Source organism: Scyliorhinus canicula, chromosome 3, assembly GCF_902713615.1.
Source record: "Scyliorhinus canicula chromosome 3, sScyCan1.1, whole genome shotgun sequence".
In the NCBI taxonomy this organism is placed as follows: Eukaryota; Metazoa; Chordata; class Chondrichthyes; order Carcharhiniformes; family Scyliorhinidae; genus Scyliorhinus; species Scyliorhinus canicula.
The window spans coordinates 196325155-196350710 of NC_052148.1; the positions used below are offsets into that span (position 1 = coordinate 196325155).

At 45.3% G+C, this 25556-nt stretch overlaps 1 protein-coding gene across 2 annotated transcripts in view; it reads left to right on the plus strand.

Moving 5' to 3' along the window:
- The window catches only part of arhgap10 (Rho GTPase activating protein 10), a 263126-nt gene that overhangs the window by 158084 nt on the left and 79486 nt on the right, over positions 1-25556 (plus strand). For both annotated transcript variants that reach the window (XM_038791966.1, XM_038791965.1), the window contains exons 10-17: positions 490-584; positions 2986-3064; positions 11628-11667; positions 12007-12072; positions 13151-13225; positions 17904-17991; positions 22270-22328; positions 24390-24495. In XM_038791966.1, coding sequence (XP_038647894.1) covers positions 490-584; positions 2986-3064; positions 11628-11667; positions 12007-12072; positions 13151-13225; positions 17904-17991; positions 22270-22328; positions 24390-24495 — 608 coding nt within the window. The remainder of the gene's footprint in view (positions 1-489; positions 585-2985; positions 3065-11627; positions 11668-12006; positions 12073-13150; positions 13226-17903; positions 17992-22269; positions 22329-24389; positions 24496-25556) is intronic.

Below are 25556 nucleotides of genomic sequence, written 5' to 3' on the forward strand. Positions count from 1 at the left end.
TTTGTTGTCCCATCCCTAACTGCCCTTGTACTACGTGGTTTGCTGGGCAATTGAGAGTCAACCACATTGCTGTGGATCTGAAGCCACATGTAGGACAGACCAGGTAAGGACAGCAGATTTCCTTCCTTAAACAACATTAGTGACCTGGATGGGTTCTTATGACAATCGGCAATTCATTCCGATTTCACCACATGCCATGCTGGAATTTGAACCTGGATCCCCAGAGTCTCACCCTGGGTCTCTGAATTACGTATCAGTGATAATACTGCGATGCCACCACCTCCCGACTCACAATAATGTAAGTGGACAATAAATGTGCAAGGATTATGTGATGTTTGAGTAACATGATCAGGTGCAATATAAATTTAAACAACTTAATTTTCGACATTTAAATGTTGATGGAGCTGCTATCTAAATGTGTTTATTTTGAACGCATTCTAAAAATATATCTTTGAAAAAATAAGATTTGTGTGCATTCTTGTTTGTTAGGGGGATGAAGATGCATTCATTCTTAAATCGTGCACAAGAAAAAAATCTGACGCCACAGACAAGAGATTTTGCTTTGATATAGAAGCAGTTGGCAGGTAAAATAGCTTTTTATACTTCGCTTGTGAAGCATGGGATAGAATAAAAAATAATTTTACATATCTGGAAGTGATTCTCGCACTATTTGTGTTTCTTTGTATTTAACATCATGTAAAATGAGGTAATAATACACCATTTTGCAGTTCAGAAATCCATAGTGTTCTGCACTGATAGATGCAGCATTATGAAAAAATATTTTACAAACATACAACATTGACGGGTCAGAAAGGACACAACTTGGTCCAAACCTACCCATACAATGATGGCTTAATGCTTCCTGTCTCCCTTGCCTCTCGCCTCCAGTTCAAACCCACCCCACAGCTATGTTAATGTCCTGGGAGAGGCAAAAAAAATTAGGGAAAAATATCCCAATGCCAAATGAGGGGAAAATATTCTGTAATCGTCCTCTGAAAGAAATCCCTTTAAAATTAAACGATTGAAACCAATCCAAGTGTGCGCATGGAGCATAAAGATACCTATAATGGCACATGTCTCCCTTATGATATAATCTCTGCTCCAATCAGGAACCATTCTAACTCACTCTCTCAGACTTGTAGTGTCACCACCACCACACCAGTTGACAGTGTATTACAAAGGCTCCTCTTTCTCTGGGAAAGGTAGAACTACCAAGCATTCAGTCTACTCCTACTGTTCCATAGTTTAAACTTGGATCCTCACCAATCAGTTAAACTGAAATAATCTAGGGCAGCACGGTGGCGCAGTGATTAGCACTGCTGCCTCACGGCGTCGAGGTCCCAGGTTCGATCCCGGCTCTGGGTCACTGTCCGTGTGGAGTTTGCACATTCTCCCCGTGTTTGCGTGGGTTTCGCCCCCACAACCTAAAGATGTGCAAGGTAGGTGGATTGGCTATGCTAAATTGCCCCTTAATTGGAAAAATTTAATTGGGTACTCTAAATTTATTTTAAAAAAAGAAAAAAAACCTAAAATAATCTGCCAATAGGGATGTTATCCTTCAAATGTTTTGTGGCCGATATCGGGTCTCTTCAGTCTATGACACTTTAATGGAAATAGACAAAGGTCTTTGAGTTTATCTGGTTAGGTTGGGTTACAGGGATAAGGCAGGGGAGTGGGCCGAAGAAGGGTGCTCTTTCAGAGGAATGGTGCAGACTTGTTGGCTGAACATCCTATTCCTGCACTGTTTCAATTTTGTGGATGCTGAATATGGGGTAATTCAATGATGGTAATCCTGTTAAATTTTAAGGAGGTTGTTAGATGCTTTCTTGTTGGATATGATCATTGCAGGGTGGATTTGTGAAATGTAGCTTGCCACTTATCAGTTCAAAGCTGAATGTTGGCTCGGCCTTGTTTGATATGGACATAGACTGCTTCATTAACTGAGGAGTTACAATCTACATGACCACTCTGCAATATTCAGCGAGCATCCCCACTTTATCCCATAGAGGATAAAGCAACTGAAGATGTTTGGGGCTAGGTCTCTAGGACCGTGAGAAAATACTGCAGCGATATTGTGTTTTTGAATGCACTCGCTGAATTAATGAAATGTAGACATTATCTTGCTGTAATGTCCATCAAATTTAAAATATTCTTACTCTGCGCTCACTGGTGAGATCAGAAATGGCCCTTAATGTGAAAATACCACAAATGTATTCTGGAACATTTTTTTAGTCTTGAAACCTTGATGCATGAGCTGATCTCCCATTTCTTTTTAAAAAAAAACATTTTAAGGCATTGATAATTTTATAACAATAACAGTAAACAGTACAAATATAAACATAGAGCAAAGACCGCCTCCCTCCCTCCTCCTCTAAACAATAATCTAACCCCCCACCCCCGCACACACCTGTGCTGACAGTTCGTTTTCTCCAAAGAAGTCGACAAATGGCTGCCACCTCCGGATGAACCCTAGCATTGACCCTATTAGGGCAAACTTTATTTTCTCAAGTCTGAGAAACCAGGCCATGTCACTAAGCCAGATCTCTGAATTCAGGGGCTTCGAGTCCCTCCACGCTAACAATATCTGTCTCCGGGCTACCAAAGAGGCAAAAGCCAAGACGTCAGCCTCTCTCACCCCCTGGGCTCCCGGATCTTCCGACACTCTGAAAATCGCCACCTCAGGACTCGACACCACCCTTGTTTTTAACACCATGGGCATGACAGCTGTAAAACCCTGCCAAAATCCCCTAAGCTTCGGACATGCCCAAAACATATGGACATGGTTTGCTGGCCCTCCCGAACATCTCGCACACCTGTCCTCTATCCCCAAAAACTTGCTAATCCGGACCACCATCATGTGTGCCCGGTGAATGACCTTAAACTGAATCAGGCTGAGCCTGGCACATGATGATCACCCCACACCACCACCATTACCCACTTGATCTCCCATTTCTAATTAATACTTTTTCATGGTATGTTTTGTAGGCAAGGTGTGATCACCATGCAGGCTATTACGGAGGATGATCGCAGACAGTGGCTTGAAGCTTTGGATGGGAAAGAACCTGTAAGTTATAACGCGAATTGAGTGCGCTGATGCCGTATGGATATGAAACCTGGTATTTAGCAGTGATTAATATTCATTACATCCGTAAGTCACAGTGCTATAAATGGTTAAAAAAAAGTGAAATTGATATAGGGTGTGTTAAATAAGATTTAAACTTGTCTTTTTTTTACTAAACGCTGTTAAAAGTGCAAACGTGTGTACAAAATTATTTCTGAAAGATAGGCTGTAGGGGATAAATAATGCATGGCTGAGTAGTGTCTGAAGGCATGCTGCCCAGTTAGTTTACCGGCCATGAACCAGTGTAAATGGTATACTCTGAGAATAATAATCTTTAGCAATATCACAAGTAGGCTTACATTAACACTGCAATGAAGTTACTGTGAAAAGTTGTGGAGTACATATTTCCTGGGACAAATGGAGGGAGGTGAAGATCGTAAATCCTCAGATTCATCAATGATCTTCGTAGAAACAGGCAGAGTGATGGCAGTGCACCAATGTGCAAAGTGTAAGGAGAAGAGGGAGGCCATCGTCTTGGAAGCCAATTTGGGATCACATAACCACAAGAGTGAAGAATGTCAGGTGTTAAAGGAGCATGAATAAACATAAATATATGACTATTGACCTTCATCAAAGTTACCGAATACCTTTACTTACATGACTTGATCCAATAACCTAGTGCAAATGGGAAGTAATCAAAATGGTTGAAAATTCGTAAAACCGTATCAAGGAACTTCAAAAGATCCAGCTGAGAAATAGTGGAACAAGCTACAATGGGGTGGAATTCTCCCATTTTGAGATTAAGTGCGGTGGCTGGAGGCTCCGGCAGTGCCAGTCCCACTCAGCAGCATAGCAGGATCCCGTGTCAGATTCGTGCTCGAAGGTCATTGATTTATGCACAAGTGAGTTCCCCGCCCTATTCTTCTGGCGGGCTGCCCGCTGATTCGTTTGCCCACCATCAACTAACTGGTTTGAAGGTCCTGGTGCCACATTTAAATATCAATCCAGCACACACCTATCACTCTCTCCAGCCCACCTGATTTCACCAGTCAGTGCAGGATGTTAGCAACCCAGATGAAGAAGACTAGCAGCCTCGAGGAAGTCTATTCTTTGATTCAACCACCCTCCCTCTGCGAGGCACCCTTGGACTTCTACCCACCGCATCTGGAGTTTTTGTGCATTTCCTTCCAGTAAATGATGGGGTTTCCCTTTGACCCCCCCCCCCCCCCCCCCCCCCCCCCATCTCCTTCCCCCTCGGTCTTTCCTTGGCCTTCCATTGTTCAACTTCTTCACCCACTACCTTGCCCCTCTTCCTGCCACTGTGAGCCCCCCACCTCCCCATCAAGCTTGCACTCTTCCCTGGTTGAATTTTGAACCTTTATTGCAGTGGCTGCAGGAGTCCTGCAGCACAGCGCTGTCCAGATAGACACTGCTGTGTGACACCAGGAGCCAGGAGACCCCTGTACTTCCAACCCCAGACGCCATACTGGCCTGACTCTCTGACACAGGAGGGATATGATCCAGCAACACAGTGCTGTGCATGCAGACCAGCTGGACATGGAGATGGTGGGCAGGACCCAGTCTGCGGGAGCAGAGAGGTGAACAGTGCATCAGGAGCTGTGCAGCAATATGGCAGAAAGTTGTTGCACTCACCATAAGGTCTCTGATGAACTGAGGACCGCCTTTTGCATGCCACTCTTTGGCAAATGGTTTGATGCCAACGTAAATTCCCACTGACATGATGCAACATTGAAAGTCCTGCTGGGATTCCGGCGGAAAGCTATTCTAATGAGCATTCATGAGATACATGGATTTTGTGGCAATCCATAGAACATAGAACAGTACAGCACAGAACAGGCCCTTCGGCCCTCGATGTTGTGCCGAGCAATGATCACCCTACTCAAACCCACGTATCCACCCTATACCCGTAACCCAACAACCCCCCCTTAACCTTACTTTTTAGGACACTACGGGCAATTTAGCATGGCCAATCCACCTAACCCGCACATCTTTGGACTGTGGGAGGAAACCGGAGCACCCGGAGGAAACCCACGCACACAGGGGGAGGACGTGCAGACTCCACACAGACAGTGACCCAGCCGGGAATCGAACCTGGGACCCTGGAGCTGTGAAGCATTTATGCTAACCACCATGCTACCGTGCTGCCAGCAGGAAGAGCGGTCTGCCCCCGGGAGAATTGTAACGGGATTTTACCCAGGCGAGTTTCTGACTTTGGTTCCCGCCAAATTCATCGCGCCCGTCTATCCACCTGCCACACACCAGTTGGGAGAATTGTGCACAATTAGTTACACATAGATGGGCGCCATTCACCCAAAAGATGACAAATTTTGGGCAAGTTTGGTTGGGTGTTTCCTGCTAGCCTTTTGGTTGGAATCCAGACCTATGTTTACCCACACTTAAGTCATTTTTGGGGGCTTGGGAAGTTTCTCACCGGTCTCGCCCACACTTGGAAGTTGTGGGGAACAAAACGTAGCGACGTCTCCTCTGACAGTGGGGTGCCATTTTCAACTAGAGAGCCTGCCACACACAGACAATGCTCCCCGCCCCCCCCACCCCGCCCCCCCCCCCCCTCCCTGCCACCTGCTAAATTGAGCACACTCCACTGTGTGGGGGCACTGAAGGGGCCTCCCCCTTTCAGTTTCCCCCCACCTTTCATGACACCCGCTTTGCCCCTTTCATGATCCCCCTCACACCTGACCCTTTGCGGTGCCAGGGTCCTGTCCTGTCTCTGACCACCCAGGGGGCTCATATTGGTTCGAAGACCCCCAGAGAGGCCATTACGTTTGGTTCGAAGACCCCCAGAGAGGCCATTACGCCTGGTCTCAACTTGTGGAGACCAGTACTAATCGGTGCCCAGGTGACCCCTGGGAGCTGGGAGAATACAGCCTCAACACGACCGTGCATATTTAAATGAGCCAAATGGATCAATTAAATGGATCAGCACGGTAGCATTGTGGATAGCACAATCGCTTCACAGCTCCAGGGTCCCAGGTTCGATTCTGGCTTGGGTCACTGTCTGTGCGGAGTCTGCACATCCTCCCCGTGTGTGCGTGGGTTTCCTCCGGGTGCTCCGGTTTCCTCCCACAGTCCAAAGATGTGCAGGTTAGGTGGATTGGCCATGCTAAATTGCCCTTAGTGTCCAAAATTGCCTTAGTGTTGGGTGGGGTTACTGGGTTATGGGGATAGGGTGGAGTTGTTGACCTTAGGTAGGGTGCTCTTTCCAAGAGCCGGTGCAGACTCGATGGGCTGAATGGCCTCCTTCTGCACTGTAAATTCTATGATTCATGATTCTATGAAATATTTTGGATCACACCCAGCAAGGGCATGATCCAAGATCCAGACTTGTGCCCCTCCCACGATGCTCCTAGGAAACAAGATAGGCACCGGGTGCAACACGGCGGAAAAATAGCTCCTCACATTTACAATGCACTCAAACATCTACGTTCAGGTATATTATTTGGAGGGCCGAAAACTGCTGCTGCCTAAAACACAGCACAAAATATCTGCCCATTCAACAGACGTAGTTACTTGAAGAAAAGGATGCCCTGCTCAACCAGGGGAATTGAAATCAGAAAGTGTCAGTTTTGAGCAACACTCCCTCTTTGAAAAATTGAAGATCATTGGGTTGGGAAGTCGCACACAGCATGTGACAAATGACTGGGAAAAGAGGGTTATGTTACTAATTTGTTTGGTTAAGTTGCACACCTTCACTACAATCGTGCTTCAGTGGGCACAACGCAGTGACGCTGCTGTGCAGTTAAATGGGCTAATTACTGTCTCTGTAACAGCAACAGCGTTCCCAATCACCAGCATTGGCTTGCCATGCCCGAGTCATTCAGAAATGCTAGACCCCAGCAACAACTTGCTGGACGCATTCAGCACTCCGTTCCAAAACCGAGTGAAGCACACGGGCTGAATCTTCGTAAGGTTTTGACAGTATAGAATATAGAAGAGGTAGCAATGTAGCAGTGGCTTCTCACGGATATGGAAAAAGCAGGTGGTCACTGGAAAAAGGTGGACTGCTACCGAGTGGAAGCTCGCCTCCTGTCCCCGATTAATCATTTTGTCATTCCCATCTCCTGAAGCCTGTGATCTGTCAAGAGGAAGCTTTGTGCAGTTGTGTCCCACCAGACTGTGGCTGGGTTCGGTGCATTTGCAGTTACTACAACCCAGCCAGATACTTAGGAATCAAGTGTTCCGGGATTTGCACGCTGTCATCGAGTAACATAAAGGATCAACAGGATGTCTCCAGGCATAGAGCCAGCAAACAGAAATGTAAGCATCCCGGGAGCCCTTACTGGAAAACAGCAAGACATTTTCTGCCATAATTAATTACACTTGGGTCCTGAGAACTCGTGGAAGTTCACATAGTATGTGTATGAACAGAACGGTGATTTAACCGAAGACTCTGTCTGCAGTGGGAGTGTGTGCCCAAAATACAGCTAAAAGTAAAGTCGCCACAGTCCCAAGAGCCCGTAGGCTGCTTTCCCCTTCGAAGGGGAGAGCCGACTGGTGGTGATTTAACCTGAGGATCACCACACCTCGGGTGAGGGGCAAGGTTGAAAACGTGAGGCCTTCATGAATAACCAGATACAGGAACAACTGGGTGGCTGTCGAGGCCCATTTCTTACATAGAAAAATACATGGAAAATAGAAGCAGAAAGAGGCCATTCGGCCCTTCAAGCCTGCTCTGCCATTCCTTCTGATCACGGCTGACCATCAAGTTCAATACCCTGATCCCACCTTGCGCCACCCCCCATATCCCATTAGCCCCAACAGCTGTATTTAATTCCTCCTTGAAATTACACAATGTTTTGGCCTTGACCACTTTCCGTGGCAGTGAATTCCACAGATTCACTAGTCTGGATGAAGAAACTTCTCCTCACCTTAGTCCGAGGTCTGGTCCCCCCACTGTCGGAGCATTCTTTCTGAATCTACTGGTCTAATCCTGTTAAAACTGTATAGGTTTCGATGAAATACCCCCCTCACTCTTCTAAACTCCAATGAATATAATCCTAACCGATTTAGTCTCTGCCATCCCAGGAATCAGCTTCACTTCCATCCCTCCACAGCAAGAAATCCTGGGCGGGATTCTCCGAGCCCCCGGAGGGTCTGAGAATCGCCGGGGGGTGGCGTGAATGACGCTCCGACGCCGGCTGCCGAATTCTCTGCCGGCGGTTTTCGGACCGGGGCGGGGATCACACGATCTCTGTGATGGGCCGAGCGGCCGCTCGTTTTCGGCCAGTCCCGCTGGCGTGAAATGGCCATGCTCCATCCCGGCAGGAACTGGCTTGTCGGCCGTCCCTGAGCCAGCTCCGGGGGTGGGGTTGGGCACGGTGGCCTGGCCCGCGATTGGGGCCTACCGTATTTGCGGGTGGGCCTGTGCCGTGGGGGCACTCTTTCCCTCCGCGATGGCCTCTGTAAGGCTCCACCATGGCCGGCGCGGAGAAGAAACCCCCTGTGCATGCGCAGGAAACACGCCGGCGGTTCTGCGCATGCGCCAAATCACGCCGACCCATGGCAGCCTTTCGGTGGCGTGGCGCTAACCCCTCCGGCGTGGTCTAGCCCCCAGAAGTGCTCTTGGAGCCGGCGTCGGGCCATCGCGCCAAGTGCGGAAAAATCCCACCCTCTTTCTCAGATAAGGGGCGGGATTCTCCCCTACCCGGTGGGGCGGGGGTTCCTGGCGTAGGGGAGTGGCGCCAACCACTCCGGCGTCGGGCCTCCCCACCTTTGGGGGCTAGGCCCGCGCCGGAGCGGTTGGCATCACGTCGACTGGTGCCAAAACCGGCACCAGCGGCCTTTGACACCCGCCGCCCGGCGCGAGGCTGGCCGAAAGGCCTTCGCCGGTTCGCGCATGTGCGCTGGGGGATTCTCTTCCGCCTCCGCCATGGTGGAGGCAGTGGCGGTGGCAGAAGAAAAAGAGTGCCCCCATGGCACTGGCCCGCCCGCCGATCGGTGGGCCCCGATCGCGGGCCTGGCCACCGTGGGGGCACCCCCTGGGGTCTGATCAGCCCACGCCCCCCCCAGGACCCCGGGGTCCCGCTCACGCCGCCGATCCCGCCGCCACCAGAGGTGGTTCAAACCTCGGCGGTGGGAGAGGCCTCCCAGCGGCGGGACTTCGGCCCATCGCGGGCCGGAGAATCGCCGCAGGAGGCTCGCCGATCGGCGTGGGGTGGTTCCCGCCCCCGCCAATTCCCGGGTGGCGGAGAATTTCTGCCATGGCGGGGGCGGGATTTCCGGCGGCCCCGGGCGATTCTCCGACCCTGCATGGGGTCGGAGAATTTCGTCCATGGATACCAAAGCTGCACACAATACTCCAGGTGTGGCCTCACCAGTCCCCTATAAAATTGCAATAAAACATCTCTATTCCTATACTCAAATCCTCTCGCAATGAAAGAAAGAGAGATAATGAGTGCATGGCAGGTGATTGTGCAACAAGACAAAGCATTTGCTGTATGGTTGTCTGATGGATGAGGCGGTGAATGATTCTCACTTAGGTGTATGCCATCCACCTCCCCATTGGTGCAAGCATGGCTGACCCCTCTGGTCAGCTGTTTGGCTCTGTTTTTGAACTGAGAGAGAACCTTGATGTATGGCGCTCAGTCCCCCATCTGGGGATTGCGATTGTGCACGAGCTTTTCCTACACAAAGACATACATTGTGTGCCAGGGCAGATGATAAGTCTGCCTGGCATGTGTGGGTGGTGAGTGGCGTTGCGTTTGAAAAGATGACACAAGCTCTAGAGGAGATGATGACAGCTGGGGTTGTGAAGATGTGTGTGACAGTGAGTGATGATGCCCCTTGAGCTGGCAGTGAGTGAGCTCAGTACGAATGTGTGATGAGTGTGAGAGTTGAGTGACAGCAGCACGGGTGAGGTCATTTATCCTCTTCCCTGTACTGTGTTGGCACTGACCACATTGGCGCTGCCTCCAAAGCCAGATTGGTCAACCTACTGGAGCTCCTACAGCCAGAGCAGGGATAGAGGACTTTGCAGTAGGCCTCAACTGCATCCGGCAGACGCTCCAGTGAGGCACCACTGAATTTGGGGATGTTGTTTTCTTGGGTTTCAGGGCCATAGCCTCAGTGGAACAGTCCTGAGCTGCAGACATTGAGAAGTCGATACACGGCTTCATTTTAAATATGGCCCCCGTAGCAAGGAAGTGGCGAGCTGAAGGTGGAGTTGGCGATTCAGAGGCAGCCCGCTAGTGATTCAGCATGTTTCCCATGTATGCACAATTAATGCGGTGGGGCATGACATGATGCGAAAACCTGTCATTGCAGCCAGCGGACTATACACAATGTTTCATACCCAATAATGTTCTTAGTGCAATGCCAGCACTTGGTTTCTATTCTATGGCGTTTCAAGTGCTCATCTAAATGCTTCTTAAATGTTGTGAGGGTTCCCGCCTCAGGCAGTGAGTTCCAGATTCCCACCGCCCTCTGGGCGGCACAGCAGCATAGTGGTTAGCACTGTTACTTCACAGCGCCAGGGACCCGGGTTCGATTCCCGCCTTGGGTCACACTCTGTGCGGAATCTTCACGTTCTCCCCGTGTCTGCGTGGGTTTCCTCCGGGTGCTCTGGTTTCTTCCCATTAGTCCCGAAATACGTGCTTGTTAGTTAATTTGGACATTCTGAATTCTCCCTCAGTGTACCCGAACAGGCGCCAAAGTGTGACGACTAGGGGATTTTTACAGCAACATCATTGCAGTGTTAATGTAAGCCTACTTGTGACACTAATAAAGATTATAACTTTTTTCCTCCAATCCTCTCTAAATCGTCTTCTTACCCTAATTCTCTACTCCTGGTTATGACCCCTCTACTAAAAGGAAACATTTCTTCCCTATCTACCCTATGAATATCCTTCTTAATGTTGTACATCTCAATCAGGTCCCCCCTCTGCCTTCTCTGCTTTTAAGGAAAATTTCCCAAAGCCTAACCAGTGTCTCTTCATAGCTGAAAGGCTCCAACCCAGGCAGCACCTTGGTGAATCTCCTTTGCACCCTTTCTAATGCAATCCCATCCTTCCTATAGTGTGGCAACCAGAACTGCACACAGTACTCTAGCTGTGGCCTAACTAGTGTTTTATACAGCCCCATCGCAACCTATCCAGCTCCTTATGTCCTCTTGGCAACTTTTAAAAAATCTAACATGGTAAAGTATATTTGGATATAACTCCCGTTCTATTATTCAATATTATTGTATTGCTGGACTGATGTGTAAATATGTCAACATTCTGGCAACTCCTGCAACCAAGCTGGTGCCAAACATAATACTCTGTATTCCTGTGGATCTAAGTAAGGAGGTTGGTGGAGGTGGGGGCTGTGGGGTGGCGGATGCAGAGGACCCTGCTGTTTGGGTAACCCAAGGCCTACTATTTTCCTGTAGAGTGTTATTCAAATGACCAGTTTCCTGCCTTGGCGAATGACTGTGACCATGGTTTTATATGCAGTAACAAATATCAATGTTTCCAGTTTTCACAGGCCATAACTAAATTTGCTAGTGTTTATATGTGTAGTGTTGTAACAACATGTCTTTAAATTACAGGTATATTCAATAACTAGGAGTAATTCCAAGAGGGATGGAAGTAAGTATATCTGCATATATTTAACTATAAACCCTTGTAATGAGTTACCCATAGCTAGTGTTTCATATAACCTCGGAATTCGTATTCTTCACAGTTTTGGAAGATGTTTGCATTCTCTAATTAGGGTAGGTGTTAGCACGCCATATTACCTCCTTCTGCACTGTAGGGATTCTATGATTACTAATTTCTGATGTATTCAAGGAAAAATGGAAGTTTATTTTTTTTTATTGCTATCATCATGTTATTGAATGCACATTAATTTCAGTGTAATCAAGTTAATTCTTTAGCATACCATTTTCTCCTTGTGCAACAAAGACAACTTTCTTTTCTTCTCCCAAGATGTACAGCTGGATGATATGGGCTTCAACATAATAAAGAAATGCATCCATGCACTTGAGACACGGGGTAATCCAATACTTTATTCTACATTTGAAATCAATTCTAATTAAACTTATTGAAATGCATAATATTCTTGAATATTTTGAATATAAAGAGATTAACACTGTTAATGGTCCCTGTCACCAAATGTTATATGTTGAGTTGTCTATGTGGGTAATTCATCAATTGAAAGGTATATATAGATTGGTATTATTAAATTTAAATGTGCTGAATCGTGTCATAGATCAGTTAGTTTTTTGACCCATTTGTGAAGATTTTCAGTGGTTTTTCTGATTTCCAAAGGAAGCTACTTCGTCATATTATTGCCAATACTGGTTTATACCTTGCAAATTTATTATTTAAAAATAATTGTACACACAAGAAATGCATATTTCATTGGTCGTAATATCATTCAAGCAAAAGAAAACATATGTGCTTGAAAAATCCAAATCCTTAACGACACAAAGAAGTGAAGTGAAACAGGTCAAAGAAACATTTCCTGTAAAATTATTTCACCCCTCCCCCCAGTTTTGCCAATGTGGCAAGTAAGCTATGCTTCCTTTCTCTTTACAGAAAAATCTAGTTACAACAGATAAATGTTATTTTATGTCGAAGTCTTGCATTGACTGTGAGGCTCAGAATATGTTTCCAGATGGAACAATCCTCTTCCTAAAGATTAATGTATATTTACATTACTGCCTACTGTTTTCTTTCATGTTTGCTGAGAGGGATTAATAAATTATGTTCTTTGAAATAAGAGAGGGAAACAGGAGAGAAAGAAAGCTTTTGAAGTGCAGTAAATCTATGCTGTATCAGAATATAGCCTATTTGAAAATACACTCTACTCATTAGAACTAATCTCCAGAAGTTCAATTACGCTGAATTGCTGAATCCAAAAATCAATGGCACTAAATACAGATACTTTGCACACTCATGAAATATGACGATACAACTGTTTTGATCTGTATTTGCCTAAGTTGTAAATGGTGAATAAAGTGTTACCGTACTAATTCATTATTTTTACAGCAACTAAAATGACAATCCTTAGTAGCACTTTTCTAAATCATTGCTGTCAGTAAGATACTGTTTTTCACCTGTTTTCCAGGACTTACCGATCAGGGATTATATAGAGTGGTTGGAGTCAGTTCAAAAGTCCAGAAGCTCGTGTGTTTGTTGAGTGGTAAGTGTTTTGATAACTTGGTAGGATAAATACAGATGTATTCAGGTCAGAACTATTATACACAAGCGGCTGGATTCTCCGCTGTTGGGATTCTCCGCTACGACGGCAGCGCACCCCGCCCAGGGATTTCCCGAGGGCATGGGGCTTCCCACAATGGGAAAATCCATTGGCCCGCTGGCGGGACGGAGAATCCCACCCAAGATGTTTTAAATTGAGGAAATTCATAGAATTGTAGAATCTTCCATTTGACTGTTTGTGACTCTTCTTTCTCTTTAAAAGAACAATCCAGTTAGTACCGCATCCTTGCTCTTTCCTCATAATTCTGTAAATGTTTTCTTTTCACGTATACATTCGATCCTTTCTGGAAAGTTACCACAAAATTTAATACCATCACCCTTTCAGACAGTGCAATTCAGATCATGAGCAGTCCACTTTGCAAAATAATGTCCTCTTTGGTTCTTTTGCCAACTATCTTAAATCTGTGTACTCTGGTTGCTAACCCTCCTACCGGTAACAAAACCTTCAAAATTTTGAATGCCTCTGCTAAATATACCCTTAACCCTCTGCTGGAAGGGGAATTATTCCTGCATCTTCTGCCTGTCCACGTTATGTACTGGATTTTCATCTTGAGAGATGGGAAACTCCCCAGCTCGGCAGGCCTACCTCAGGAGAAAGTGCCCCAAATAGTGTGATTCGTTATTGGGTGGGTTGAGGGGGAGGGGGGTGTTGAAGATGACCAATGGGACGGCTCAGTGCCCAAGGCAGGCTGGTTAAGTCATCTGCCTCAGTTCTCTGAACTTCGTCCCTATTGCGCTATTATTAAATATCTAACCCACACCCCTCACACCCCCTCACCCTCCCAGCCACTCCCCATGCCCCATTCATGACCCCACCCACTCCAGTAACCCCCTCAGATGCTCCATGCCAATCCATGACCCCCACCTACCCCGTGACCCTTCATACTGTCTGTGCCACACACTATGCCAAACCATGTTCCCCACCAATCCCCATGCCCTTCGTACTGTCTGTGCCACATACTATGCCAAACCATGTTCCCCACCAATCCCCATGCCCTTCGTACTGTCTGTGCCACACACTATGCCAAACCATGTTCCCCACCAATCCCCATGCCCTTCGTACTGTCTGTGCCACACACTATGCCAAACCATGTTCCCCACCAATCCCCATGCCCTTCGTACTGTCTGTGCCACACACTATGCCAAACCATGTTCCCCACCAATCCCCATGCCCTTCGTACTGTCTGTGCCACACACTATGCCAAACCATGTTCCCCACCAATCCCAGTGACCCCTCACACCCATTGCTAAAAATCTATCAACATTGAACAATGACAGTGAACCCATGCACCACATGTGACACCAGAATGGCTTAATTTTCCTTTGCCTGCTACTGCATCTAGGTGCTACCCTGACATCCGTAGCAGGAGTGAATGCAGCCTGACGACCACTATGCTCGTTTGCCCTTGATGACGTTAGTGGGTGCCCTCTGTGAGGCTTGGAGGGCCCCAGCTTACTTTGGGTCTCCTGTTCCGGTGCAGCCGCACCTTATTGTGATCACAGAGGCCAAAGCTAACAGTCACAAAGGAGGGCTGCACACCCATCAAGTGTCTTGAATGGAGGCCTGCCTGCCGCTCTTCATCCCTTTGGGTGCCCAAGGGCCTTCCCTGACTCCCTGAGTAGAAGGGGCACCGGGTGTGAGGTAGAGGACCCCTACCCCTGTATCATGTAGCTTCTACGTCACCCGTTGATACGGTTTAGCTCAGTTGGCTGGATGGCTGGTCCGTGATGCAGAGTGACGGCAACGGCGCCAGTTCAATTCCTGTACTGGCTGAGGTTGTTCGTGAAGGTCCTGCTTTCCCAACCTTCTCCCTCGCCTGAGCTGTGGTCACACTCAGGTTAAATCACTACCAGTTAGCTCTGAGGAGAGAGAGCAGCAGCCTGTAGTCCTCTGGGACTGTGCTGACATTTACATACTTTTGATGGAAAGCAAATTAAAACTTCAAACATTAAAAAATCAGAGCAATACTCGTATGACTAATAATTTTACAGTTTTGCTGAACTTTAAATTTCCATATTAGGAATGGTGGTTGTTAAATTTAACTATCTAGTTAAATGTCACTTTGAAACAGGGCAGCATTGTAGCACAAGTGGCTAGCACTGTGGCTTCACAGCACCCAGGGTCCCAGGTTCGATTCCCTGCTGGGTCACTGTCTGTGCGGAGTCTGCACGTTCTCCCCGAGTCTGCGTGAGTTTCCTCCGGGTGCTCCGGTTTCCACCCACAGTCCAAAGGCATGCAGGTTAGGTGGCTTGGTCATGATAAATTGCCCTAAGTTTAGCAGGGGTTATTTGGTTACGGGGATACGGTGGAAGTGAGGGCTTAAGTGGGTCGGTGCAGACTCGATGGGTTGAATGGCCTCCTTCTGCACTGTATGTTCTGTGAAACTTACATGGATTTGTGATGCTTCACAGTTGGACAATTGCCATTTTGTGTATACAGTGTATATATATATATATATATATATACTTTGACAACAGTTTGGAAAGTTGTATGGATGGAGGGAAAGGTTCTCTTCCACCCTTGACTGTAGTTCTGTTGTTTATTAGCAATGTAGGCATTTCCAAAGATAGGCAAAAAGAGTTGTAGAAATAACACAGAAATGAATATAGAACTAAAGCAATTTTGCCGTAAAAAGCAAAAATTAAGCATCAAAATTAGAGTATTTCAGAGGGATGTGTTTGCATATTCTTTATTTTACATTGAAGCTAATTATAATGTAGAATACAGCAGGAGGTGGTTCCTGAATGAGAATTCCTGGAAGGAGGACGGCACGGTAGCATAGTCGTTAGCCTGCTGCCTCACAGCTCCAGGGACCCGGTTCAATTCGGGTCTCGGGTGCCTGTATGTGTGGAGCTTGCACTTTCTACTCATGTCTACATGTTTCCTCCGGGTGCTCCAGTTTCCTCTCACAGCCAAAGATGTGCATGTTAGGTGGATTGGTCATGCTAAATTGCCCCTTAGTGTCTGTAATGGTATGTATATAGTCAGGTTAGTGCAGGGTTTATTATTACATCTCTGTGTAAGTCAAACACTAGAGGGCGCCACTGCTTCTCCGTATTTAAGTCCGACCCTGAGGGAATTCTGGGTACGTATAACAAGGAGTAGCATTAGGAGAAAGCATGGTGGCAGCATTAGGAGACGATTAGATTAGACAGAGTTAACGTGAGGGTAGATCACAGTGTAGTTAGTGATTATTTAGATTATTGAGTACTGCCAGACAGATTCAATATTACTTAATTATTAACTGTAGATCAGTAGAGTGTGCGAACTTCATTTAATTAATAGTTTTATAAAAATTAGTTTTGTTTCAATCTTTTGATTGGTGGATGCTTTGTCAACAACAGATCGGATCAGTCTGGAAGGAAAGACAAAGAACACAACATATTACCACGCATAGTAATATAATAGTGTCCAAAAGATTCGGTGGGGTTACTGGGCTATAGGGATAGAGTGTAGGCGCGGGCTTGAGTAGGGTGTTCTTTCCAAGGGCCAGTGCAGACCTGAGGGCACGAATGGCCTCCTTTGGCACTGTAAACTCTGTGATTATATGACTACAACTTTCAAGCAATTTGCTTGGAATTGGTACTTAATTTGTAGTGGACATGGACCCCAGCAAATGAAAGTAGTGGTGAACGTGAAGATAAAATAGTTCCAAGTATTTTTGTGTGAACATTTTCTAGTAGTAGAAAGTAGTTACATTTACCCAAGGTATTGGTAGGATGTTAGCTGGACTATTGCATATAGTGCAGGTGGAGCCATGAACCTAATGCATCAATTGGAATGAATGGGTGATTGTCGTTATGGGGCTGGTAGGTGTGTACCAACAAGTTAACTTTATGGGTTTACCACTTGAAAATTCATCTTTCCAAAAACTTGCCTGGATTTTGCAGTAGGAATGACGTTAGAACTGTCAGCATTCACCACTATTACCTCACTGTCACTGACAACAACCTCTGCAGCCCACGCATGGAAATCCAGAAGTTGTTAGTAATTCTACTGTTCTCCAGGAAATGCTAAATCGATTAGAACTTGACCATTTGCATTATTAGTCTCGCTGGGAAAAGTCCCTGAAACGGCACACTCTGTTGGTTTTTCACAGTATATTAAGTTCATAATTACTGCTGAAAAACTAATCTAATACTTCTGAAATGTCAAATTTCACCATTATGAGTTTGTTCTTATATTTCAGTCGCGCCCTTAATCACGTGTATGTCTTAATCATTTCTCTGTAAAATTCTGTTGAAAACTGAAAGATAATCAGTGCTTTTCACTTCCTGCTTTGTGAGAAACTTCAGTGTGATTGGCTGTTTAACCTGTTTGATGCTGTCACTGTTGCTGGACACTTGGAGATTCTTTTGACTTGGTGCAAGATTCAGACTAGCATCACGAAAAGGGAAATCCAGGGCACAGACATATTTGGATCTTTTTGAGCAATTTTCCTCCAGGTCAGCACTGAGCACTATTGCCTCTCTACTTGTAACAGAATTTAGGTCTTTGAGTTTAGAGAATGTGACCCTGTGGGTATTCTGGCCTAATCCAATCATTTCCCTGCACAGCGACACGGAGATCTTGTGTTGGTAAATTTAACAATGTTTTCTAGATTCAAAGGTTTGTGCTGATCTGGATTTGGACAACTCACTGGAATGGGAAACAAAAACTATTACCAGTGCATTGAAACACTATTTACGGTAAGTGGTTGTGTGTGCATATGAAATGAAAAATGAATGAAATGAAAATCGCTTATTGTCACGAGTAGGCTTCAATGAAGTTACTGTGAAAAGCCCCTAGTCGCCACATTACGGCACCTGTCTGGGGAGGCTGGTACAGGAATCGAACCATGCTGCTGGCCTGCTTGGTCTGCTTTAAAAGCCAGCGATTTAGCTGAGTGAGCTAAACCAGCCCCTGTTGTTTTGAAGCGTTTTAAACTGAGTCATAGCTACGTCATTTAAATTCTAAAAGACAAACCTAGGCATTCAAAAGCTAATGAATTGTTTTTAATATTTCTGTTAATTCCCGATGATTTTGAAGTCCAAGCTTTGAAATCTGATGTGACAATGACATCCCTAATTCCTATGTTATTGAATAAAAGCAAATTACTGTGGATGCTGGAATCTGAAACGAAAGGGAAAATGCTGGAAAATCTCAGCAAGTCTGGCAGCATCTGTAGGGAGAAAAAAGAGCTAACATTTCGAGTCCGATTACTCTTTGTCAAAGCTAGCTTTTTGTCCTCTCTGGGGACTGCCATTAGCACTCCTTCCCCTTGGTTTCTGTGGCCAATAGCACCAAGTTTCCCTGGGTTTCTGTGGCTATGACTCATCTTTCATTCCTACTCCACAGTATAAATATTTCCCACTGTCTCTGTCTGCTAGCTTTGACAAAGAGTCATCGGACTCGAGACGTTAGCTCTTTTCTCTCCCTACAGATGCTGCCAGACTTGCTGAGATTTTCCAGCATTTTCCCCTATGTTATTGAATTCTGCTATGTCTTGTTTTCAACGGCATGACTGATCCACCAGAGGTGGTGGCACAAAGGCAGGGCCAATGAGAGCCCTCAGTGTTCACACTGGACCCCATAAAGTGTCATGGAATCACGGTAAACATAGAAAAGGAAACCTCCAGCTGAGTAACATCCAACACCCTCCCTCAGCTGATGATTCAATGCTCCTCCATGTTTATAAAAAATAAATTTAGAAGAGTAGTCAATTCTTTTTTTTTCCAATTAAGGGGCAATTTAACATGGCCAATCCTGCACATGTTTGGATTGTGGGGGTGAGACCCACGCAGACACGGGGAAAATGTGCAAACTCCACACGGACATTTACCCCGGGACAAGATCGAACCCAGGTCCTCAACGCCATGATTCTTTAGATGATGAAACAGTCCTTACCTGCATGCGAACCAAATCAACTTTCAGGCTTGGACTTATAAATAACAAACTATATTTGCCCACACAAGTGGCAGGCAATGACAGTTGCCAAACAGGGTCTAACCACCCACATCCATGATATTCAGTTGCATTGCTATCGTCAAATCTATCACCATTGACATGCTGGTGGGGTTGGGGAGATGCATTGTTTACTAGAAACTTAATTGGAGAAGCCACATCAGTACTATACCATCAAGAACTGATCAGAGACTGGGCATTCTATGGTGACTGATCATCTGATTTTCCAAATCCACTTGACAATCCTTAAGGCACAAGTCAAAGATGTGAAGGAATTCCCACTTGCCTGGTTAATGCATCTACAACATAAATGAAACTTGGCACCATCCAAGACAAAGTATCCCATTTTATTGGCACCCCATACAAACCTGAAACCATCACTCCCTCCATCAATGGTTGCAGTGTGTGACATCTACAAGATGTACTGCAGCACTTGCCAAGGCTCCCGAGCCCTACCACCTCGAAGCACACAGGCAATAGATGTACTTGAACACCACTATCTGCAGGTTGCTTAGCATGTTGACTTGGAAATATATCACGATTCCTTTATTGTGGTTGGGTCAAAGTCCTGGAGCCTCCTGTCTAACAGCACTGTGACTACACCTACACCATATAGACTGTAGCAGTTTAAGAAGCAGGGTTATCACTACCACCTCAAATGTAATTAGGCATGGGCAAAAGTAATGACTGCCAGCAATGTGTACATCTTGTGAATAAATATTAGGCCTGGATTTTCACAATGACGGAGAGCTTCTCCGTTGTTGAAATGATGATGGAGTAGGTCGAAATCCAGAAGTCCTGTCACTACAGCACCTATTTCCATGGGGGCAGGTCAGGATTTGTGCAATTCACTGAGGCAGCTGCCTCCAGTCATGTCTGATTTTCGTTACCCAAGAGTGGGAAACACAACATGTGCAGGTCAGATCTGGCAACAGCGGAGTCCTTTGGAGAGATGAGGTGCCAATTTGATGACGTAGATACCTTGGAAGAGGTTAGGTCCTCTTTGAGAGAGGACATGAATGTGCATAAATCCACTGGAACTGTCGAGAGCTGTCAAAAAGAACTATCGAGGCATTTAAAATTCCTGCCCTTTAAATCTTTGAAAAACTGTGTGATCTGTTGTTATAAGCCTGAGGGTTATTATAACTGGATTAGGGCTGCATGACTGATTTCACAACCTTCCATTAGCATAGTGGAGTGCCTGCCATTTCACAGTGTGATGGGCAGCTATGAATTCCAATGCTTGTTTTTCAAAGAGATTAAGCACTTGATTGAAATGTTTGTTTTTATGAGCAGTTAATAAAGCATATCGTATTCTAGGTTTATTAATGGGGCACTGAGTACAAGAACAAGGAGGCTGTGCTGAACTAATATACAGTTTAAGACCTCAGCTGGAGTATAGTGCACAGTTTTGGGTGCCACACTATAGGAAGGATGTGAGCGCATTGGAGAGAGTGTAGAAGAGGTTTATAAGAATGGTTCCAGGGATGAGAAACTTCAGTTATGAGGATAGATTGGAGAGGTTGGATCTGTTCTCCTTGGAGAGAAGGGGGTCAAGAACGGATTTGATACGAGATGTTCAAAATCATGAGGTAGTTGGACAAAGTAAATGGGGCGAAACTGTCCCTGCTTATAAAAGGATTAAGAACAAGAGGGCGCAGATTTAAAGTGATTTGCAAAAGAAGCAAATGCAGTGTGAGGAAAAACTTTTCACACGGGGGCAGCATGGTAGCACAGTGGTTAGCACAGTTGCTTCACAGCTCCAGGATCCCCGGTTCAATTCCCGGCTCGGGTCACTGTGCGGAGTCTGCACGTTCTGCCCGTGTCTGCGTGGGTTTCCTGCGGGTGCTCAGGTTTCCTCCCATAGTCCAAAGATGTGCTGTTAGGTGGATTGGCCATGATAAATTGCCCTCAGTGTCCAAAAAAGGTTAGGTGGGGTTCCGGGGATCGGGTGGAGGTGTGCGCTTAGGTAGGATGCTCTTTTCAAGGGCCGGTGCAGACTCGATGGGCCGAATGGCCTCCTTCTGCACTGTAAATTCTATGATTCTATACAGTGGGTGTTTCGGGTCTGGAATCCACTGGCTGGCAGTGTGGTGGAGGCAGGTTCAATTGAGGCATTTAAGAGGGCATGAGATGATTTGAGTAGAAACAACTATGTGCTGAGGGACAAATAAATAGCATGGGAATAGCACTAAGTTATAATGCTGGTTTGGAGAGCTGGTGCAAACACAATGGGCCAAATGTCCTCCTGCGCTGTAACAATTCTGTGATTCTGACTCTCATTTTCACTCGCCGCCAGCACCTCCCGATTTTTAAAAACACATTTGTTCTTGGGATGTGGACGTTGCAGGCTGGGCCAGCACTTGTTGCCCATCCCTAATTGTCCTGGAACTGATGGATTGCTAGGCCACTTCAGCGTGCAGCAGTCAAGTGTCAATCGCATCAGTGTGTGGGCCTGGAGTCACACGTAGGCCAGACTGGATTAGGATGGCAGATTTCCTTCCCTGTAGGACATTGGTGAACCAAATGGATTTTTACGCCAATCGACTGAAAATCCAACCTTCCAGGACACTTTTTTTATCCGGGCCGGGGTTGAGAGGCAAAGTATTGTGCCGACCCCTGGAGCAGGCATTCAGGCCATAACAAAATAATTAAATATTACTTGGTTAAATATGCTGGGATACCAAGGCAGCCATTTTAAAATCCTTTTGTATGTAAAATTCCTGATCCAGATATAAAATATGTTGGGTAAGTCTGAACACATTCTTAGTTAGATTGTGATAAACATTTGAAGGCTTGGTATGTGATTGGTATTGTGAATATATACCCTCAAACAATAGAAATTCAACATCAAAACCAAGTACTTGTGCACAGAAGGATGTCAAGCAAGAGCACGTTAATTAACAAGTAATTGGTTAACTAAATTAATGAGTAATTGGTTACATAAATTAATGAGTTATTAGTTACATAAATGAATAAGCAATTGATGTAATACTGTAATTTATTGTTTATGAATGTTATAGATATCTTCCAGAGCCTCTCATGACTTACAAGTTGCACGGGGAATTCATCTCGCTTGCCAGTAAGTATAGTGTAACTCCCTGCTCTACATAAAGTTTTCAGAAAGTACACAAATATAATTTGGTGTGTACAGTTTGTTGGGGCATGAAGCTGTTATGGTGAAGTGGCCTGACTTTGTATCCAGGGGCCCTACAACTTTCTCCATGTCTTTTGGAGAGAAAAATCAAACAAGAATTTAAGAATTGAACTGTTGGTGGGGAGGATGTGGTGGTATTTGTTGAGCTGGAGGGCAAGTGCATGACAAGAATGAGAATGTTAAATTGGAAGTGTGAACAGTGAGTTAATCTACCTTAGCAGGGGCAGGAGTGAGCAGGGCTTGATATGCAAAGAGGATACAGACCACAGAGTTTTCGATGAACCTGGAAGTTTCAGTGGGGCAAATGGAAAGTTGGCAAAGAGATCATTGGATAGGTGAGTTTGGAAATGGCAAAAGCATTGGTATTGAGGGTTACAGCAGCAGATGGTCGGAGATAGGTTATGTTACAATGGTTGGTTTCCAATATGCAGAAGATGTGGGTTTGAAAGCTCAACTCAACATCAATATGGGTGCCGAAGTAGCATCTAGTCTGGTTCAACCTGAGATACCCTAGAGATCGGGATGGAATTGTTATCAATTAGGACCAAAGATTACGTCTGCAGTCAATCCAATATTTAGCTGAAAGAATTTGAAGTTCAGCTATGACTGGAATATAAAAGTAGACAAGTGTTGTTGCAGTTGTGTCGGGTGTTGGTGAGACCACATCAAGAGTATTATGTCCAGTTTTGGTCTCCTTATTTGAGGAAGGATGTGGTGGCATTGGAGGCAGTTCAGAGGAGGTTTACCAGATTGATTCCGGGGATGACAGGTTTGCCGTATGAGGAGAAGTTAAACAGTTTGGGCTTATACTCGCTGGAGTTTAGAAGAATGAGAGGGGATCTGATCAAGATATATAAAATACTAAGAGGGATTGATAAAATAAACATAGATCAAATGGTCCCCCTTGTGGGGCAATCTAGAACGAGAGGTCACAGATATAGGTTGAGAGGCGGTAGAATTAAAACTGAGATGAGAAGGAACTACTTCTCACAGAGGGGGGATGAATTTGTGGAACTCCCAGCCCCATGGTGCGGTGGACTTTGAATCATTAAATGGTTTCAAGAAGGAGATAGATATATTTGTGATATAAAAGGAGTTGAAGGGATATGGGGAACAGGCAGGGAGGTGGATTTGAGGCCTGGAAGAGATCAGCCATGATCCGATTGAATGGCGGAGCAGGCTCGAAGGGCTGAATTGCCTACTTCTGCTCCTAATTCCTATGACTAGCCTTGGCACCTATTCCTTGAATTTGAAAGGTTGGAGGGTGATCTATTCAGGCTTTAATTGGGTGGAAAACTTTTCTTCTGGTGTGGGAATCCAAACCAAAAGGCCATAGTCTAAAAAATAATGAGGTTATTAATTCTCCACCTTATCCCTCGCCTGAGGTGTGGTGATCCTCAGGTTAAATCACCACCAGTCAGCTCTCCCCCTTAAAGGGGAAAAAAGCCTGTGGTCAACTGGGACTATGGCAACTTTACCTTTACCTAGTCTAAAAATTAAGAGTTAACCATTTAGAAATTAAATTAGGAAGCATTTCTTCATATAAGGGGTAGTTGAAAACCTTGAACTCACTTCCTTAGAACGTTGTGGATGCTGGTGGTTAATTAACCTTTGGGGTGAAGACTGTAAGTAAATTTTTTTAAGACTTGGCTATGGAACAAAGGTGGGTAGATGGAATTGAGAGGTGAACTGAGTGGAATGAATGGTGGAGCAGTTGAATGGCCCCCCCTTCCTATGTCTGATATCGCCATATTTTGGATCGGATGATGGCAGACAAAGATTTTGAAGGAGAGGTGAGAAGGTGAGGTACGACTTGTTCAAAGGAGGAGACAGTGTTGCTGGAGAAGGCAGTGATTTGGTAAAAGAAGATTGAATCTATGGCTCTTATACATTCTGTACATATCCCTTTCACTGTAGCATGTAAGAGAAATGAATAGCATATTACATAGCATCCTAATCCAGAGGTTTTGCTGCTTATTTTTGCAGAGAGCGCTAGTCCAGAATCCAGAATCAAGCCAATTCATTCCCTCATTCATAAACTTCCGGAAAAGAATCGAGAGATGTTGGACATTCTCATCAAGCATTTAGCTAAGTAAGATATGCGCGCTGGAGAATATAAATTTTTCTCGATTGATAAATAACTAACAGGAACAACTGCAGTACCCATGCTATCCAGCAACTTAATATTAGAACAAAAAATGGCTTCTATTGTTTGATCCCCTTTTGCTATAGTTGCAACTCCTTGTCCACCTTTATAACCTAGAGGCATAATTTTAGGAGCGATCAGTACTTTGCATCAAGGCAATGCAGATTAAAACCAACATTAATATCTACTCTCATGAAGACATTGATATTTCCAAGCACTATTAGCCCCCAGTGTTTAAATTTGGATCTTAATTAAAGAGTTGCAGTTTGATGATGATTTACAGGTAACAGAAAAAACTTGCATCAGATTCGCATATTGAGTTCAATAATTAGTAATCAAAAGAACTTTGAATGTTTGCTGATGGTTTCTTGTGTTAGTTCTCATGAATTGAGCTGGAAATGTTTCTTGCCAAAAGCCAATGCTGCTTGAGGCTATAATGAACACAGGTTCAAGTGATTTGGGGATTTTAATTAATAACCTATTGCATCAGTGGCAAAACATGGTTTGACTGAGTGAGGGAGAAAACAAGAGAGGAGATTGAGTTCTAGATTTGGCTGGCTTGACGAGAAGGGACTCTGCTGGATACTGGAATACCTAGCCCTAATGCCAAGCCAGAAAGTGACCAGAGGGTCTGAGGAACAAATTTGAGGTGGTCCTACAAAGCTTTGTAGGCCAACCTTACAATAGATGGGGGGGGGGGGGGATGTTGTCTTCCCCCACACCTTGCTAACCCTCCAACCTCTTCACTGCCCCAAAGTTAACATGTGATCTTTTGCTTTACAAACATACAAACTAGGAACAGGAGAAGGCCATTTGGCCCCTTGAGTCTGCTGCACCATTCAATAAGGTCATGGCTGACCTGATTGTTACCTCGCCCCCACATTCCTGTCTACCCCCGATAACCTATCATCCCCTTGTTAATCAAGAATCTATCTAGCTCTGCCTTAAAACTATTCAAAGACTCTGCTTTCACTGCCCTTTTGGGAAGAGAGTTCCAGGGACTCATG